The 19,053-nt window shown below is 45.3% G+C and overlaps 1 protein-coding gene across 6 annotated transcripts in view; it reads right to left on the minus strand.

Annotated features, from left to right (window-relative positions):
• The window catches only part of CNOT7 (CCR4-NOT transcription complex subunit 7), a 53,835-nt gene that overhangs the window by 22,742 nt on the left and 12,040 nt on the right, over window positions 1-19,053 (minus strand). For 2 of the 6 annotated variants that reach the window (XM_066573385.1, XM_066573386.1), the window contains exon 2: window positions 5,492-5,705. The exons of 1 other annotated variant lie outside the window; for it this stretch is intronic. In XM_066573385.1, coding sequence (XP_066429482.1) covers window positions 5,492-5,608 — 117 coding nt within the window. In that variant the 5' untranslated portion in view covers window positions 5,609-5,705. Of the gene's footprint in view, window positions 1-5,491; window positions 5,706-19,053 lie in introns of those variants that run through there. 3 more of the 6 variants (XM_066573389.1, XM_066573388.1, XM_066573387.1) reach the window with 3 other exon arrangements.

A 19,053-nucleotide genomic window follows, 5' to 3' on the forward strand; every position in this document is an offset into this window, starting at 1 on the left:
ACTTTTAGGCCTCATGTCCACAGGGAAAAATCAGGCCCGCTACGGATTCTCCGTGGAGAATCCGTAGCGGGTCCCTCCTGCCCCGCTGACATGAGCGCTGAAAAGAAGAATAAATAAGAATTAACTTACCCACAGCGGACCGGGCACCTCTTCTCTTCTTCACGGCCGGATCTTCTTGCTTGGGCCGGCAGATGTATTCGGCACGTCGGGGGCGTGCAGCGCGCATGCGCCGGGCACATCCGCCGGGCCGAAGCAAGAAGATCTGGCCGTGAGGAAGAGAAGAGGTGCCCGATCCGCTGCGGGTAAGTTATTCTTATTTTAGGTCTCCCGCGGATAAGGAGAGCTTCCATAGGCTTCGCGGGAGCCGTCCCCGCGGGAGACCCGCACGAAAATGGAGCATGTCACGTTTTTTTCCATGCTCCATTTTTTTTAAATTCCCTTTTATTGACCATCGGCGGGTATTTATCTACCCGCGGGTGGTCAATGCATCCCTATGGGATGCGGATCCGCGGGCGGGAGAAGAGTTAAAATCCGCTGCGGATTTTAATTCTTCTTTTGCCCGTGGACATGAGGCCTTAGAATTTTTTCAGGTGACATATGTATAGTACATGTAAAATACCATATAATGTACTGGAAGATTTTAAACATTTTCCAAGTGGGACGAAGTGGGGGGAAAAAAAAAAAACACTATTGATTTTTTTTTTCCTTTCATTTTCACAGCGTTCATGGTGCAGTAAAAATGACCTGTTTTTTACTCTGTGGGTCATTATGAGTACTGTAATACTAAGTTTACCGTATTTTTCTGATTATAAAACACGCTGTTTTTAGCAAGATAAAATTATGCTGAAAAGCGTCTGTGCCTCATCGTCCAGAAGCAGGGGGATCTGATAAATCCAGAGACCCCTGACCGCTGCCTTAATGATCTGGCAGTGTGCTGCCTGATCATCAGGAAAACTCTGCAGACATACAATCCTCCCTCTCCCTGCCCCACCAGTCCACCCCAGCAGATAATGCTGGAGATCACTCACATACCCCTCTCCTGGGGTGCAGCTACTCCATCAGTAGCAGCAGAACCTCTGATGATGTCATAACCATGTGAGCAGGAAGCAGCTGGAGGTGATCACGCATAACTACACTTGTATGTGGGGATTTAGTGTTAATAAAATGCTGTAGGTGTGTGCATGTAGCAGAGCTGTATGTGAAAACTGTAGAGCTATGTGTTTATGTTGCAGAGCTGTGTGTGTGCTGTGTATAATGTAAACTTATGTGCTCGCGTCATTGTTTGAATGGACACACTGGGTTTAACCCCTTAAGGGTGCGGCAGTTTTTTTTTTCATTTTCATTTTTCCCTCCCCCCTTTTATTTAGCTATCGACGTAGTTGTCCGAGCACTTATTCTTTGCAGGACGAGTTGGATTTTTCAATGCTACTATTTTATGTGCCATATAATATACTGAAAAACTTGAGTGAAATGGAAAAAATAAGAAAACAAAATTTAGCGGTCTTTGGGAGGGTCTTATTTCAAACACTGCCACAAAAGTGACATAAGCTTATTCTATGTCTCAGTACGACTACTACGATACCAAATTTATATATATTTTTTTATTTTTGCTGCGCTAGTTTTTTTTTCCCCCCGACTTTAAAGGATGCAGCGATACCAAATAGGTTTATGGGTTTTATTATTTAGATTATTTTCTTATAAATATGGCAAAAGGGTTTTTTTTTTTAAACTTTTATTTTTTTAAATAATTAATAAAACTTTTTTAAAGTAAATTTGCAATTTGTTGTAGTCCCTGGAGGGGACAAGAACTTGCAATGCTTTGTTTGCTCCTGCAGTATGCTGGAATGCCATTACATTACATTTTACCACAATCAAACTGGTAGAAGGCCCCTGGCTGCAATGACACCCGCGTGGCAACCCGCAATCTCATCATGAGCGCAAGTGCGGGACCCCCGCACATCGATCAGGACCTTTAAATGTCACTGTCAGATTTGATGGTGGCATTTAAAAGCTTAACCCTTTCCAATCCACTGTCTGACGTCTGAAGACATTATGATTGAAGGCTGTACAGCTCCGATGTCAGAAGACGTCCGGCAGGGTATTCTTACTGTATATTACTGGCCGCTCTGTTGTTGGTGGCCTCTCCAGCATGTCCCATACCGCAGTACTGGGTCTAGCCAGCAGATGGCACCATTGTATAATAGCAGAAAAAGAAAGCCCCCTAGGAAACCCTGAATCCAAAATTGGATTGCAAAGGGTTATAAGCTCTGAACAGCGGCGCTGCTTATCGGAGTTGGTGCAGGCAGGTTTTGGCTGTAAGAAACAGCTGGCATTCACATTGTATGGAGCAGGATTGACCTCTGATCCCCCTCTGTACATACCCCGAATCTCCAGGATGTAAATGTACGTCCTGTGGCGTTAAAGGGTTAATAGGAGCTGACTGTTAACTGTTAACCCCCTTTTCTATACTAGAACACCAAAATTATTGACAGCAGCCCCTGTATTTTGTTAGGCCCCCAGAGATGTTAGTACGAAATATTTTTTCCTGTTTTCCGTTGTCTAAACCTGGGATGCATTTTAGGCCCAATGTCCACAGGAAAAATGGAATTAACAAATCTGCGTGGGTGTCCCGCACGCGTGATCCGCGCCCATAGGGAATTATTGGACACCCGCAGGTAAGTTAATACCTGCAGATGTCATTTTTCCTGGCGCGCAGATCGCACGTGTGGTAAACCACCCACAGCATGCTCCATTTTGTGCAGGTTTCCCACAGGGACGGCTCCCACGGACGCCATTGAAGCCTATGAAAGCTGTCTGGTCCCACGGCACATCCGCAGCTGTCCATGTGTCCGTGCCGCGAGACCACAGAAAACCAGGAGTTCACAAAAAGAAAAAAAAAGTGCGCACGGCGCATGCACGCAGCTGGCGTGCTGAGCACATCCGCCAGGCAGAAAAAAGAAGATCCGGCCGTGACGGAGGGGAGACCTGCAGCGTCCAGACAGGTAAGTATAATCTATTTATTGGCCTCATGTCTGCAGGAGAGACCCGCTGCGAGATTCTGCATGGGAAATCAGTGCGGGCACGATCTGCCCCATTGACATAAAACCTTATAGTCCAAAAATAAAACTTCACATACTTTTTTTTTTTTTGCTTTTTTTAATAAAAAGAATTGCTTTCTGTCCAAATTTTTTGACCCCCATAATTTTTTTATGCAGGGCTCTGCAGGGCGATGTGTGGTTTGTATTGGTAGGTTTCTGGGAATATAAAGCTTTTTGCTAGCTTTTTATTCAGTTTTTTCTTAGGGACTGAATGACTAAAAAAGTGCAATTCTGCCAATGTGTATTTTTTTCTGACACAGTTAAAAAAAAGAAAAAAAAAAAAGAGTCCCCATAGGGAGCTTGAACCTATTGAATGTTTAATCACTTATATAGTATAATACAATGTTATGGTAAAAATTCACACGCATAATCTCATTTCTATGCGTATCTGCATCGAGTAGTGATAAATAATTTGTTTTTAGTTGCTGGGTCATTTCTGCTTCGAAATTTTGCATGCGGATTTTGCCCACTGACAGGTCAACTGTCACGTCAAAAAGATGGGGATTTTGATACAAATAAAGATGCAGCAGACTGCATTTTTGTTCTTGTAAAAAAACGCAATCAAACTGAAAGCATTCAGTATTTTTAAAGACCCATTGAAATCAATGGGGAAAAAAATGTTCAGTTTATTTCAGTATAAGGTTTCATGTCCACACGTGGATCGGATTCCGCAAGTGGATTTCCAAAGCGGGAGATCTGCAGAAACCATCTGCGGGAGATTGCGGATGTAATGGTTTTTCTGCGTGGACGTACTGTGGATCGGCAACCCCACCTCCTGGCCTTTCCCCCACCTCCCTACTTGATTTTAATCTTCAAATCCGCAGTGCGTCGGCAATTGTATTTGCGGATGCACTGCGGATCGACTGCACCCATTGACTTCTATTGAGCCCGTCCGCACGGAATCCACACTGAAATGGTGTGGATGAAATGGAGTGAATTTGTTTTCTGCACCAAATGGTCCGCAAATCAAATCTGCATGCTTAAATTCAGTTGCAGATGCCAATGCTTCCCTATGGACACTTTGAATTGCAGATCTTCCACATGGGTGACCCACGCGAATTCTGCAAATCAAATCCGCCCATGGACATTGGGCCTTACATCCCTTTCTCGCCTCCAAAAACGGAGCAGAGAGACGGAAAGCCTAAACTGAGCGGTAACGCAGGTGTTAATTCACCCTAAGGCCCAATGTCCACGGGCAAATTTTCAAATGCGCGCGGGTGACAGGCACACGTGATCCGCGTCCATAGGGATGCATTGGACTCCCACAGGTGATTAAATACCTGCAGGTGTCATTTTTTCCTGACGCGGGGATCGCACATGCGGGAAAACACCCGCAGCATGCTCCATCTTCGTGCAGGTCTCTCGCGGCTTCCACTGAAGTCTATGGGAGCTGTTCGGATCCGTGGCACATCCGCAGCTGTGATTGTGCTGTGCCGCGGGAAAGCAGGCATTAAAAAAAAAAAAGTGCGCAGCACGCTGCCGGCATGCCGCGCACACCTGCCAGGAAGAAATACGAAGATCCAGCCGAGACGGAGGGCAGATCCGCAGCATCCAGACAGGTGAGTATATGGGATTTTCTGGCCTCGTGTCTGCGGGAAAGGAGGGACCCGCTGCGGGATTCTGCATGGAGAACCCGTGCGGGCCTGAATTTCCCTGTGGACATGAGGCCTAACAGTATTTCTGTTAAACTCGTTTCTATACTAAACACTTTCATTGTGTATGGTCTGGATATGCCACAGAGGCCCGAGAGATGGTGTCTGACAGTCCGGAAATTATTTTATTTGACAAGTGACTTCTCCATCATGAACCCAGAATGAAGACCCCCCCTTCTCAATATGGGTGGGGTTCCCTCTGTCCACACTTTTATAACAGGGCGGCCACGGAAAAGTAGGCCGGTACCACACCCTTATAACAGCTGTCTACCGGAAAATCTCTTTGTTGCCCATAGCAACCAATCACAGCACAGCTTTGATCTTACCTCAGCAGTATAGGAAATGAAAGCTGTGCTGTGATTGGTTGCTATGGGCAACAAAGACAGATTTTCTTTTAGCCACAATGTGGTGCCGGCCTACATTTCCGTGGCCAGCCTGTATTTTAGTGGTAAAACACTAGAAAACATATGACTACAAACATATTTCTATTCTTTTCACTTTAGCCTTAGCTGTTGTAGAGGAGGTATAGGTGAAGTCCGGCCAGTGTTACCCACTCGTTATATAGAGAAGCCATACCGCTGCCAGATAAGGATGGAAGCCAACAAGTGGACCTTTCCCCCTTATATAGGAAGGCTGTAGGTTATCAACTAAAATCCTTATCTCCCGGTATACTTCAATGGATATCTGCACAACAGCAAGATTAGAGCAATGGCTTTGGGAATACACAACCCCTAAACATACCATTGCAACATAATTATACTTGCGTATAACTTGGCGGATTCTCTTCATCTGGTCATCCAGGTTGTAGGCCCAGACTTCGCAGATGCGCTGGCTGTGGTCCACTGTAGCTGCAGGCATAGTGGGGATGCGGGAGGTGCTCAGAGGCAGGCATCAAAATGTCGCACGTGACCGCCGTAAAGTTTCATAGGTGGAGGACTGCGTTACTTCTAGGAAGCTGAAAAACGAGAAGGCAGCTTAACGAATTGCCTGTTTAACAGGGCTAAATAAGATTGCAAAAACTAATTATTTAAACTGCACATTCATTTGTATTTTACCCCATGTATCATTAAAAAAATGTGCTTTTGGCAGTATGAAGAGACCTCATAGGCCTGGATAGAGGAGTGCACTCAGAAGGATGAAAGAAGACCAAGTGACTTTTGGGCAGTCGGTACTCAAGGAACATTTTGCATCGGTGTAGGATTACTGCTGCCCTATTTGAGAAAGGATATGCTAGGGTAGTGGTGGCGAACCTATGGCACGTGTGTCAGAGGCGGCACACGGAGCCCTCCCTGCTGGCATGCGCTGCCGTCGGCCACTCACCATATTAGTGAATACTGACAGGGGTGCCGGGGCTCCCCTGCCGGTATTCACTCAGAGGCGCTGCTAGCGGCGCTAATACCAGCGCACACTGTGACTTTAGTGTGCACCCAGGATCCTGCTTCCCCCTCCCCGGACGTCTCCTACTTGGTTCTGCGAGAGCAGGTGGAGGAGGAGTCCGGCAGCACACTGACGCCTCTGCTCCGCTGCGCCAGTGGCAGCGCCGAGCAGAGGCGCAGCGGAGCTTCCATGAGGAGGAGGTGGTAAGTATATGGGTTTCGGGGGATCACTATTACTACTGGGGGCCGCTGTGGGATGTCACTATTACTACTGGGGGCCGCTGTGGGATGTCACTATTACTACTGGGGGCCGCTGTGGGATGTCATTATTACTACTGGGGGCCGCTGTGGGATGTCACTATTACTACTGGGGCCCGCTGTGGGATGTCACTATTACTACTGGGGGCCGCTGTGGGATGTCACTATTACTACTGGGGGCCGCTGTGGGATGTCACTATTACTACTGGGGGCCGCTGTGGGATGTCATTATTACTACTGGGGGCCGCTGTGGGATATCACTATTACTACTGGGGCCCGCTGTGGGATGTCACTATTACTACTGGGGGCCGCTGTGGGATGTCACTATTACTACTGGGGGCCGCTGTGGGATGTCACTATTACTACTGGGGGCCGCTGTGGGATGTCACTATTACTACTGGGGGCCGCTGTGGGATGTCACTATTACTACTTGGGCCGCTGTGGGATGTCACTATGACTACTGGGGGCCACTGTGGGATGTCACTATGACTACTGGGGGCCACTGTGGGATGTCACTAACACTACTGGGGGCAACTATGGGATGTCACTAACACTACTGGGGGCCGCTGTGGGATGTCAGTATTACTACTGGGGGCCGCTGTGGGATGTCACTATTACTACTGGGGGCCGCTGTGGGATGTCACTATTACTACTGGGGGCCACTGTGGGATGTCACTAACACTACTGGGGGCAACTGTGGGATGTCACTAACACTACTGGGGGCAACTGTGGGATGTCACTAACACTACTGGGGGCAACTGTGGGATGTCACTAACACTACTGGGGGCCGCTGTGGGATGTCACTAACACTACTGGGGCCGCTGTGGGATGTCACTAACACTACTGGGGCCGCTGTGGGATGTCACTATTAATGCTGAGGCAGGCAGAAAATCATTTTATTTTTTTGCAAAGATTTATTGCTTTTCAAAAGTACCGTAGTACAGAAAAAAAATTGGTATTGTCATAACCGTACTGAACCATAGAATATGGCAGCAGTATGTACAATTTAAAAACGAGACCAACCCAAAGATGGCAAAATTACATTTTTTCCATTTCACTCCAATTTTTACATGTTCTTCAGTACAATATATAATAAATTAAATCTTACCATTGAAAAATACAAATTGTTTTGCAAAAAACAAGCCATCAGACAGCTACGTCGATGGATAAACAAAACACTTATGATTTTTTGAAAGTGGGCAGGGAAAAACGAAAAAGGGTGGTCCTTAAGGGGTTAAGGTTGTTGGATTTGTTCATTAGTTTATTGGGTTGTTTTCAGCACTAGTTAGTAAATTACAAGTATAGATTAGTGGAGTGCCTTACAGTTCTGGAACGAGGATACTATTTTAATACCTTGTGAAATGTACTTAGTCGGCATCCTGACTAGTCACATCTGATCTTCACACTACATTGGAACACGTCCCAAATGTACAGCCCCGCTGTATGGCATAAAGTTGCTTCCATGGCCTTCATTTGGAGGTATGTATATATTGTGTAAATCCCCATGTACTGTAAGGCATTGTCAACTAACGGTGGTTTACACTGGACAATTATTGTCCGAATACTCATTTGGCCTAATCACTAAAGCAAGCTGTTAGCGGTCAAACAACTATTGTTTGCGTGCTTTTACACAGCGATTGGGAGAGGTCTATCTCGGGAGAGGTCTATCTCGGGAGAGGTCTATCTCGGGAGAGGTCTATCTCGGGAGAGGTCTATCTCGGGAGAGGTCTATCTCCGGGCAAATTTGTTTGCCATTTGTTCATATAGGACAAACAGAAAAAAAAAACCAGATGGATAAAAAATGTATATAAAAACCTCAGCACACCAATAACAATGTAGCCAAAGGAGGATTACCAGAACAAACTTTATTAAACACGTATGAATAGACAGACACACAAATTTAAAAACATAACCATCGTCAGACAACACTCAACACAATCCCTGTAGTAAGAGATCTGCGCTCCTTTACCGCACCCCTAAAAATGTCATACAAACTGCAAAACTGACATTAGATAACATAAGCATGCTAGCTGGTATACCCGGCTTCACCAGAGTGAATTTCATACAGGTGTTTACCTGTTGTTCAAACTGAAAATTTTATAAAGTCGTGGTTACTTCAGAGGAACTGAGGAATAAAGTATGTATACACATAGAAGAGAGTTAGATACTCCTCAGACTGCATGTACTGATGTTCCTCTGTAGAATGTGCCACCCCTCCCACTCTTCTAACTTTTTACCCTTAAGGCGTCTTCCACACGGGCAATAGCGATTTGGATGCAAGAAAATTGCTGTTGCTGCTATGCGCTTGCAATTTTCTCGTGTCGAGATTCTAATATCACATCACATTTTCTTTTGCTATTTTATAGCGCAAGAGAATTAATTATCAGGCATGTGTGAAGTGAACTGTCTCTGACCTGATAGCAGGCAGAGTTTTCTCGCATAGCATAGCATGTGTGTCGCTAGTGGCTGCTGTGTGATGCTAGAAAAGCGTAGACTCCATAGGGAAACATGGGCTACAAAAATCGCAAATTGCGGAAGTATAGAATATTTTGAAATCTTGCACACTACAAAAGATCGCATGTGTGGAAGAACCTATGGGCTCTACAGACATTCGATTTTTCGCAGTTTCGAAATGCGAGAAAATCGCCCGTGCAGAAAAGGCCTAAAGGTAAAGCCCCTTTTTATTCAAATTTACCCACAAACTAGCGGTTGTAACCCCTTCTCAGTCTTAAAGTCATGTTCCATGTCTGCAGTCCATGGCTGCTTCCTTATGTACTGTGCAGCCTTTCAGTATATACACAGAGGTGAGGTAGATTCTCCTCAGTATATAGACACACAGAGGTGAGGTAGATTCTCCTCAGTATATAGACACACAGAGGTGAGGTAGATTCTCCTCAGTATATAGACACACAGAGGTGAGGTAGATTCTCCTCAGTATATAGACACACAGAGGTGAGGTAGATTCTCCTCAGTATAGAGACACACAGAGGTGAGGTAGATTCTCCTCAGTATAGAGACACACAGAGGTGAGGTAGATTCTCCTCAGTATAGAGACACACAGAGGTGAGGTAGATTCTCCTCAGTATAGAGACACACAGAGGTGAGGTAGATTCTCCTCAGTATAGAGACACACAGAGGTGAGGTAGATTCTCCTCAGTATAGAGACACACAGAGGTGAGGTAGATTCTCCTCAGTATATATATATATATATATATATATATATATATATATATATATATATATATATATATACACACACACACACACACACACACACACACACACACACACACACACACAGAAGTGAGGTAGATTCTCCCCAGTATATACACACACAGAAGTGAGGTAGATTCTCCTCAGTATATACACACACAGAAGTGAGGTAGATTCTCCCCAGTATATACACACACAGGTGAGGTAGATTGTCCTCAGTATATACACACAGAGGTGAGGTAGATTGTCCTCAGTATATAGACACACAGAGGTGAGGTAGATTCTCCTCAGTATATAGACACACAGAGGTGAGGTAGATTCTCCTCAGTATATACAGACAAAGAGGTGAGGTAGATTCTCTTCAGTATATACAGACAAAGAGGTGAGGTAGATTCTCTTCAGTATATACAGACAAAGAGGTGAGGTAGATTCTCCTCAGTATATACAACACAGAGGTGAGGTAGATTCTCCTCAGTATATACAAACACAGAGGTGAGGTAGATTCTCCTCAGTATATACAGACACAGAGGTGAGGTAGATTCTCCTCAGTATATACAGACACAGAGGTGAGGTAGATTCTCCTCAGTATATACAGACACAGAGGTGAGGTAGATTCTCCTCAGTATATACAGACACAGAGGTGAGGTAGATTCTCCTCAGTATATACAGACACAGAGGTGAGGTAGATTCTCCTCAGTATATACAGACACAGAGGTGAGGTAGATTCTCCTCAGTATATACAGACACAGAGGTGAGGTAGATTCTCCTCAGTATATACAGACACAGAGGGGAGGTAGATTCTCCTCAGTATATACAGACACAGAGGTGAGGTAGATTCTCCTCAGTATATACAGACACAGAGGTGAGGTAGATTCTCCTCAGTATATACAGACACAGAGGTGAGGTAGATTCTCCTCAGTATATACAGAAACACACACAGGTGAGGTAGATTCTCCTCAGTATATACAGAAACACACACAGGTGAGGTAGATTCTCCTCAGTATATACAGAAACACACACAGGTGAGGTAGATTCTCCTCAGTATATACAGAAACACACACAGGTGAGGTAGATTCTCCTCAGTATATACAGAAACACACACAGGTGAGGTAGATTCTCCTCAGTATATACAGAAACACACACAGGTGAGGTAGATTCTCCTCAGTATATACAGAAACACACACAGGTGAGGTAGATTCTCCTCAGTATATACAGAAACACACACAGGTGAGGTAGATTCTCCTCAGTATATACAGAAACACACACAGGTAAGGTAGATTCTCCTCAGTATATACAGAAACACACACAGGTGAGGTAGATTCTCCTCAGTATATACAGAAACACACACACACAGGTGTGGTAGATTCTCCTCAGTATATACAGAAACACACACACAGGTGTATATACACACAGAGGCGAGGTAGATTCTCCTCAGTATATACACACACAGGCGAGGTAGATTCTCCTCAGTATATACACACAGAGTCCAGGTAGATTCTCCTCAGTATATACACACAGAGGCGAGGTAGATTCTCCTTAGTATATACACAGAGGTGAGGTAGATTCTCCTCAGTATACAAATCGTTCCCCTAGGCTTTATGGTTTCTGAGTAAAGAACTCTCATGTATCACGGATTTTCACACAGTTTTTCATGCATAGAATTGAATATTGCAGTTGCGACCCCTTTACTTTAACTATTTAGAACCTAAGAATGGTTGTGCCAAATGTCGCCCTTGTGTGGTACAGATGTGTGTTATTAGTTACATTACTTAGGGGAGCACTTACATTTGTGCTTAGAATTGAATAATCAAGTTAGGACCTAAAAAAAAAAATCAGGAAATGGGAATCCACATGTGTAACGAAAACAACACGATGTCAGTGCAGTTAGACACAACGATTATTGCTCAAAAGATGGCTTTGAGCGATTATCGTTGTGTCTAAATGAGCCTTAAGACAAGAATGTAGTACTACAGGTACAAGACTAAAAGCCCATTTACACGGCCCGACGATCGCTCAAATGACTGTTTGACTGACCGCTTTGAGCGATCATTTTGCATAAACTATTAAGTAGCTACTCGGCTACTTAAGAGCAATTAAGTGTGCAAATGAAGCCTTAGCTGAAAGCAGTTAATAGCCCGAGGGCTCTTATCTGCATTTAGATCTTTTGTTCTCCAGGGGAAAACAATGCTATCAGCACTCCCCGTGGAGAACTGCCGATAAGGCTGAAGGATGATTTTTAGGTTGGACTGAATTTAATGATCAGCTAGCAGTGAACGAAAAGTGCACGATGGGCACACATTAAGACGCAACGATTATCGCTAAAACGATCACTTTTTAGGTATTTTTGAGCGATCATCGCTTTGTGTAAATGGGCCTTAACCCAGCTTCATATAACAAATATAGCAAAAAAAATGCAAGTGCAAAAAATCAAGTCCTATTTGATGACCTGCCTTCCTCCCCCTTTTTCTGCACTTGCACTTTTCATGTAATATGTCTTATATCAAGGTACAAGAGCAGCCCACCTTGATGCAATCCATATTTTCACAGGAATAAAAGTATCTGGAGGACCATACAATCACATGTGCCTCAAAAACATACACTATGTGGAGAGAACATAACCCAAGTCTGATGCAGCAGAAGGGGGAACAGGATGAGTTCCCTGCGTATCGCCCAGTCCCAATCAATAGACTTCCTCAAAGGATAATTGTGTGCATATATGTATATAGCAGCAACTCAAAATTACTGCATTTAACACACCGGAGATGTCGGCTGCGTTATTTTCCCTCACAGCAATGCTCTGAGGTAAAAACAACCTCGCCCATTGTTTTAATGGGACAGTCAAACACATTGCATGCCGTGCGAGGTTTCCTACTGAAATCAATGAGAAACACGTGCCGATCCTCTGAAGCGCGTGGAACAAGTGCCTGAACATAAAAATTTCAGAGAAGTGATCTGAGGCATTGTTTGCAAAAAAGATGCCTCGCATCCGCGGGTAAAACGCATGTTGAGAAGCGTGATATTAGGCCGGGTCTCTCAGCCAGATATCGCGCTTGCTCGTGTGAAGGTAGCCTTAGGGGCACTGCCACAGGCGAGTGAATGTTGGTCCAAGTAACTTGGAGTAATACAACACTTGTAAACCCGCATTTTTAATGCAAATGTGATGCATTTTTGCAATAAAAATGTAACGCATCCCTTTCGACTTCGCAGGAGAAACAGGTTTGAAAATCGCTTGTTGTTCCAATTGGGAAAAATAAAAAATATATTGCACTCACATAAAACTCACATTTACATACAAGTGTGGTGCAAATTACTGAGAGAGAAAAATAAATCAATAATCGCACATGTAAATACACTCATCGAAAACAATTAATTCCAATTCCATGCAAGTTTTGTGCATTGGAATCACCCGTGTAAATATACCCTTGATAGTTTTTTGGTCAATTAACAAAATTCAAAGTGGATGAACAAAAGAGAAATGTAAATCAAATCAGTATTTGGTGTTAGCACCCTTTGCCTTCAAAACAGCATCAGTTCTTCTAGGTACATTTGCACACAGTTTTTGAAAGAACTTGGCAGGGAGGTTGTTCCAAACATCTTGGAGAACTAAGCACAGATCTTCTGTGGATGTAGGATCGCTCAAATCTTTCTGTCTCTTCATGTAATCCCAGACAGACTGGATGATGCGAGATCAGGACTCTGTGGGGGCCATATCATCACTTCCAGGACCCCCTGTTCTTCTTTACTCTAAAGATAGTGAGATTTGCTATATGTTTGGGGTCGTCGTTCTGCTGCAGAATACATTTGAAGTCAATGAGACGCCTTCTATTTTTGAAATAGATTCTTACTTTGCAGCATTTTTCTCACACCTGCCTAAAACTTTTCCACAGTACTGTATGTCAACTGGGCGGTGTCAGCTGCTGGGGATGCTCATCATGTGACTGATCCAGCACTACATCATGGTTTCCACATGACTCCTGTTGCAGAATCCACGGTCGGCATCTGCATGGAGGATCCACAACAAATCGCACACATTGAAAGGTATGTACGTTCGCTTTTTCCTTCACACTTGCGAAAACTAATTGCATATTCCGTAAGCGGAGGAAGTCAATGGAGGCCATCCGACCCACAGCCTATCTGTAATTGACATTGTGGATTGGCTGCTGGTACCTGCGTCATCGACGAACAACAGCGCGGTTAATACAAACATTTTTAAAAAAAATCTGTACTGTGCATGACCGATAGCGAGCATCTGCGGTCATCCACATTACAGACAACGCAGGTACGCGGGATCGCCGGCTGGGGTCACAGCCGGATTCTGCTGTAGGATCCTGAATATAGATCATTCATGTGCAGCCGGCCTGAGTAAGAACAATCAGTCAGAGTATAGAGCTGGATGAGGCACATGTAACAAGATAAAAATCTTTATTAATATAACGCCGACATATTCCGCAACATGTATAGACAATATCTGATTTTACATACATTATGAAGTTAATAAACTATTTGCACAATAGGACTGAGAGCCTGCGCACAAGAGCTTACAATCTATGAGGAAATAGGGGTGACACAAAGCTGAATGAGCCAGATAACAGCCAGTAACCGATGTCTGTGTATTAGGGTGTTTGAGGCGTAGGGGAAAAGGGGTGGGGAGGGGGTACAGTAGGGTGAAGGGGGTCACGTTCGGAGGAAGCACAAGGAGGATCCAGCGCTCTCTGTGTCTGTTCCTGTTAAACAAAAGGTCCGTTGGTGACTTCCATTTCAATCCTGGATGGAATAGTGCAGTATGCTATGCTATTTCATCTGTGAAAATACCAGATGGAAACCTAATGGACCCCATTATAATCTTAATAGGGCAAGGAAACGGAATGCAGAACGGCAACGTGACCCTAGAATTGCTGTGCCCTCATTTATTGACCATTGAAACAATGGTGGACTGAAGGCCCATTTACACCAGCCAATGATCATTTAAAAAAACAAAACAAAGACGCTAATCGGCGATCGTTTTAGCGATCATCGGCATGTCTAAACGAGCGCCCATCACGCGCTTTTCGGGCACTGGTAGCTGATCGTTAAATTTAGTCCAACCTAAAAATCTTAGTTCAGGCTTATCAGTAGTTCTCCATGGGGAGTGCTGATAGCATTGTTTTCCCCTGGAGAACAAAGGATCTGAGCGCAGATAAGAGCGCTCAGGCTATTAACTGCTTTCAGGGAAGGCTTCATTTGCACATTTAATTGCCATTAAGTAGCTGAGTAGCTACTTAATAGGGTACTTTATGCAAAATGATCGCTCAAAGCTGTCACTGAAACTGTCGTTTGAGCGATCATCTGCTGGTGTAAATGGGCCTTTAGATGCATTACATTCTGCTAGCCTCAGCAATGACTACGGCGCTTTCAGAAGGGCAGAATTACTCCAGCAGGAACAAGCTGAATTTTCTGCTGCAGAAATCCTCCCCAAAATCCACAAGGCTGAATGCAGATTTTGAAGCAGAATTGTAGGCAGATTTAAGCCATTTAAAATCCTGCATCCAAATTCCCAGGTCAGCAATGTGGCTGTTGGTGTAGAATTTTCCACAGGTTGATAAATTCGACCCGTGTGAAGGTACCCAAATTGTCTTTTTTGTGTTTCTTATTTAATTTTTTTTCTCCCTCTACATTCTACATACTATATGTATAGGCACAGCTCTGCTGCATATTCAGTACATATACACACAGCCCAGCTGCACACACTACTTACATATACAAAGGCGCAGGAAAATAGAACATGCTGCGTATTTTTCTTTAAGTGATGGAATTGCGCACACAAAAAAATGGATTATACCTACCTGATAATCAGGTTTCCAGGAGTCTCCACGACAGCACCAATTGAGAGATTGCCTCCTCCTGATAGGACAGGAACACACTGAGAGGTTAAAAGCTCCCCCCCCCCCTCCCCACTTTCCTCAGTGGATTCTAACGAATTGCCGGGGTAGGAGCTCAACTTAAATTTCTTCCCTTAACCGGGGTTTGTTTGTTGATTATAAAATTATATATTTAGTTATTTTTTATATTATATTCTATAGTTTCTTTTCTATCCATTTAGGGGGGGAAGGTACGGGTGCTGTCGTGGAGACTCCTGGAAACCTGATTATCAGGTAGGTATAATCCATTTTTTCCCCCAGTCGTCTCCACGACAGCACCAATTGAGACGTACCAACTAAAGTTTCCCTAGGGTGGGATTGCTGCCGAGAGGACTTTGCGGCCGAAGGCCATGTCCTCGTCCTGCTGCACTTTTACCCTATAATGTTTAATGAACGTGTGGGGTCTTTTCCAGACTGCGGCCTTGCATATCTGCTCGACCGAAGCTGAGCTATGTTCGGCCCATGAGGATGCTACTGCCCTTGTAGAATGGGCTTTAAGAGCTAAGGGGATTTCCTTCCCGAGGGCCTTATAGGACTCTATGATGGCCAGGCGGATCCACCTGGCTATGGAGTTTTTTGCTGCTTTGTTCCCTTTATTTGGGCCACTGAACTGGATGAACAGGTTGTCGTCCCGTCTCCAGTGGCTTGTCGCATCTATGTAGCCTAGGACTGCTCTCCAGACGTCCAGGCAGCTTAGGATTTTTTCTTCCTCGTTTTTAGGTTTGCTAAAAAATGAGGGGATTATTACGTCCTGGGACCTATGAAAATGTGATACCACCTTTGGCATGAAGGCAGGGTCCGTTTTAAATACTAATTTGGAGTCCGAGATTTTTAGAAATGGGTGGCGAATGGACAAAGCCTGAAGCTCTCTAACCCTCCTCGCAGACGTGATGGCTACTAAAACGGTCTTGATCGTAAGCATTTTTATCGGTAGTGCTTCGATCGGCTCGAATGGTTCCGCTGACATGGCCCTTAGAACTCAATTAAGGTTCCAGTCTGGAACAAGTTTTATGGGTCTAGGTCGTAATCTAGCTGTTGCTGTCAGGAACCTGCTGACCCGTCTATTGTCCGCGAACTTTGTGTCGCATATGGCGCTAAGGGCTGCGATCTGGACCTTCAGGGTACTTGGAGAGAGGCCCATCTGTAGGCCCTCCTGCAAGAATTCTAAGATCAAAGGGATGCTCGGGATAGAATCCCCGGAATCCCTTCCCTGTCTCCATGAGGAGAACCTTATCCAAACCTTCTGGTAGATAAGGTGGGTCGTCTTTTTTCTGCTGGACATTAACGTTTCTACCACTCTTTGTGAGAATCCCTTCCCCCTTAGTGAGGATTCCTCAAGAGCCATGCTGTTAAAGGGGTTGTCCCGCGAAAGCAAGTGGGGTTATACACTTCTGTATGGCCATATTAATGCACTTTGTAATGTACACTGTGCATTAATTATGAGCCATACAGAAGTTATCAGAAGTTATTCACTTACCTGTTCCGTTGCTAGCGTCCTCGTCTCCATGGTGCCGTCTAATTTTCAGCGTCTAATCGCCGGATTAGACGCGCTTGCGCAGTCCGGTCTTCTTCTCTTCTGAATGGGGCCGCTCGTGCCGGAGAGCGGCTCCGTGTAGCTCCGCCCCGTCACGTGCCGATTCCAGCCAATCAGGAGGCTGGAATCGGCAATGGACTGCACAGAAGCCCTGCGGTCCACCGAGGGAGAAGATCCCGGCAGCCATCTTCACCAGGTAAGTAAGAAGTCACCAGAGCGCGGGAATTCAGGTAAGCACTGTCCGGTTTTCTTTTTTAACCAGTGCATCGGGTTTGTCTCGCGCCGAACGGGGGGGCTGTTGAAAAAAAACAAAAAACGTTTCGGCGCGGGACAACCCCTTTAAGTGGAGTCTGTCTAAGCCCGGGTGGTTCAGTGGCCCCTGTGATAGCAGATCTGTCCAGGTCGGAAAGGTGACTGGGTCCTGGACACTCAATGTTGTCAGAAGACCAAACCAACTTCTCTTGGGCCAGAAGGGGGTCACCAGGATTAGCGTGCATACGTGGGTTCTGAAATGTTGTAAGACCCTGGGGATCAGCGGTATCGGAGGAAACGCGTACGCTAGCCCCTTTCCCCAGTCCTGGCCTAGGGCGTCTATTGCTGTAGGACGATCTCCTGGGCGGAGGGAGAAGAAATTGCCTACTTTGGCGTTCTCCCTGGTTGCAAATAGGTCCAATTGTGGGGACTCCCACCGGTTGGTCAGGATTCTGAATGCCTCCAGGGAGAGAGACCATTCTCCTGGGTCTATCTGCCTCCTGCTGAGGAAGTCCGCTTTTTGGTTTAGCGTCCCTTTTAAGTGTGTTGCCGTGATCGAAAGGATCCGGCCCTCTGCCCAGTGGAAGATTTTCTGCGAAATGTTTTGCAGGGCAGGAGACCTTGTGCCCCCCTGGTGCCGAATATGGGCGACCGTGGTCGTATTGTCCGACAGTATCTTTATATGCTGGTTCCGTAGCGAGTTTCCTAACTGCTGTAGGACCCGCCATACGGCCTGTAGCTCTCTGTAATTGGAGGATTGTTCTTTTATCCTTTGGGACCACGGGCCCTGAAAGAACTGGTTCCCCACATGCGCTCCCCATCCCCAGGCGCTTGCGTCCGTTGTGATGTGCGTGGCTGGGTTTTGTAGCCAATGAACCCCTTCCTGCAGGTTCGCTGGGGATGTCCACCAACACAGGGATGTTTTCACTGTGTTTGGGATATACATTTTTGTCCCTAGCGAGGACTGCTTTTTGTCCCATGTGGATAGGATGGAGGCCTGTAGAGCTCTGGTGTGAGCCTGGGCCCATGCTACTCCGGGAATGCATGATGTTAGGCTTCCCAGGAGAGACATGGCTTCCCGAATTGTGCATGATCGTCTCCGTAGGAAGATTTTGACCAGCCGTTGGATTTTTTGTATTTTTTCCTCGGGCAGGCAGGAGCATTGAGATTCTGAGTTGAGCGTTATGCCCAGAAACGTTTTTTTCCTTGCCGGGGTTTAAGCTGGATTTTTCCCAGTTTATGATCCATCCTAGGGACTGGAGAATTTCTAGCACTATCTCTAGGTGCTTCGTTAGTAGTTCCCTGGACTCTGCTATTATTAAAATATCGTCCAGGTAGGGTATTATTAGGATCGACTTTTTCCTCAGGTAGGCAGCTACCTCTGCCATGATTTTGGTAAAAATTCTGGGTGCTGAGGAGATCCCAAAAGGCAGGCATCTGAATTGGTGGTGCTCTATTCCTTTGCCCATATCCACTGCAAACCTTAGGTACCTTTGGGACCCCTCGTGGATCGGTATGTGGAAATAAGCGTCCTTCAGATCGATGGATGCCATGTAGGCCCCTTTGGGAATCAACTTTATCGGGTAAGAGATGGACTCCATTTTGAATTTTCTGTACTTGACACAGGTGTTCAAGGGCTTCAGATTCACTATCATCCGCTGTTTCCCGCAGGGTTTTCTTACTAGGAAGAGCCTGGAATAATGGCCCTGAGTTTCCTCGTTTTGTGGTACGGGGGATATTGCGTTTAGATGTTGCAGGTCCCGAACGCTCTGC

This window comes from Eleutherodactylus coqui, chromosome 7, assembly GCF_035609145.1.
Source record: "Eleutherodactylus coqui strain aEleCoq1 chromosome 7, aEleCoq1.hap1, whole genome shotgun sequence".
Taxonomy (NCBI): domain Eukaryota; kingdom Metazoa; phylum Chordata; class Amphibia; order Anura; family Eleutherodactylidae; genus Eleutherodactylus; species Eleutherodactylus coqui.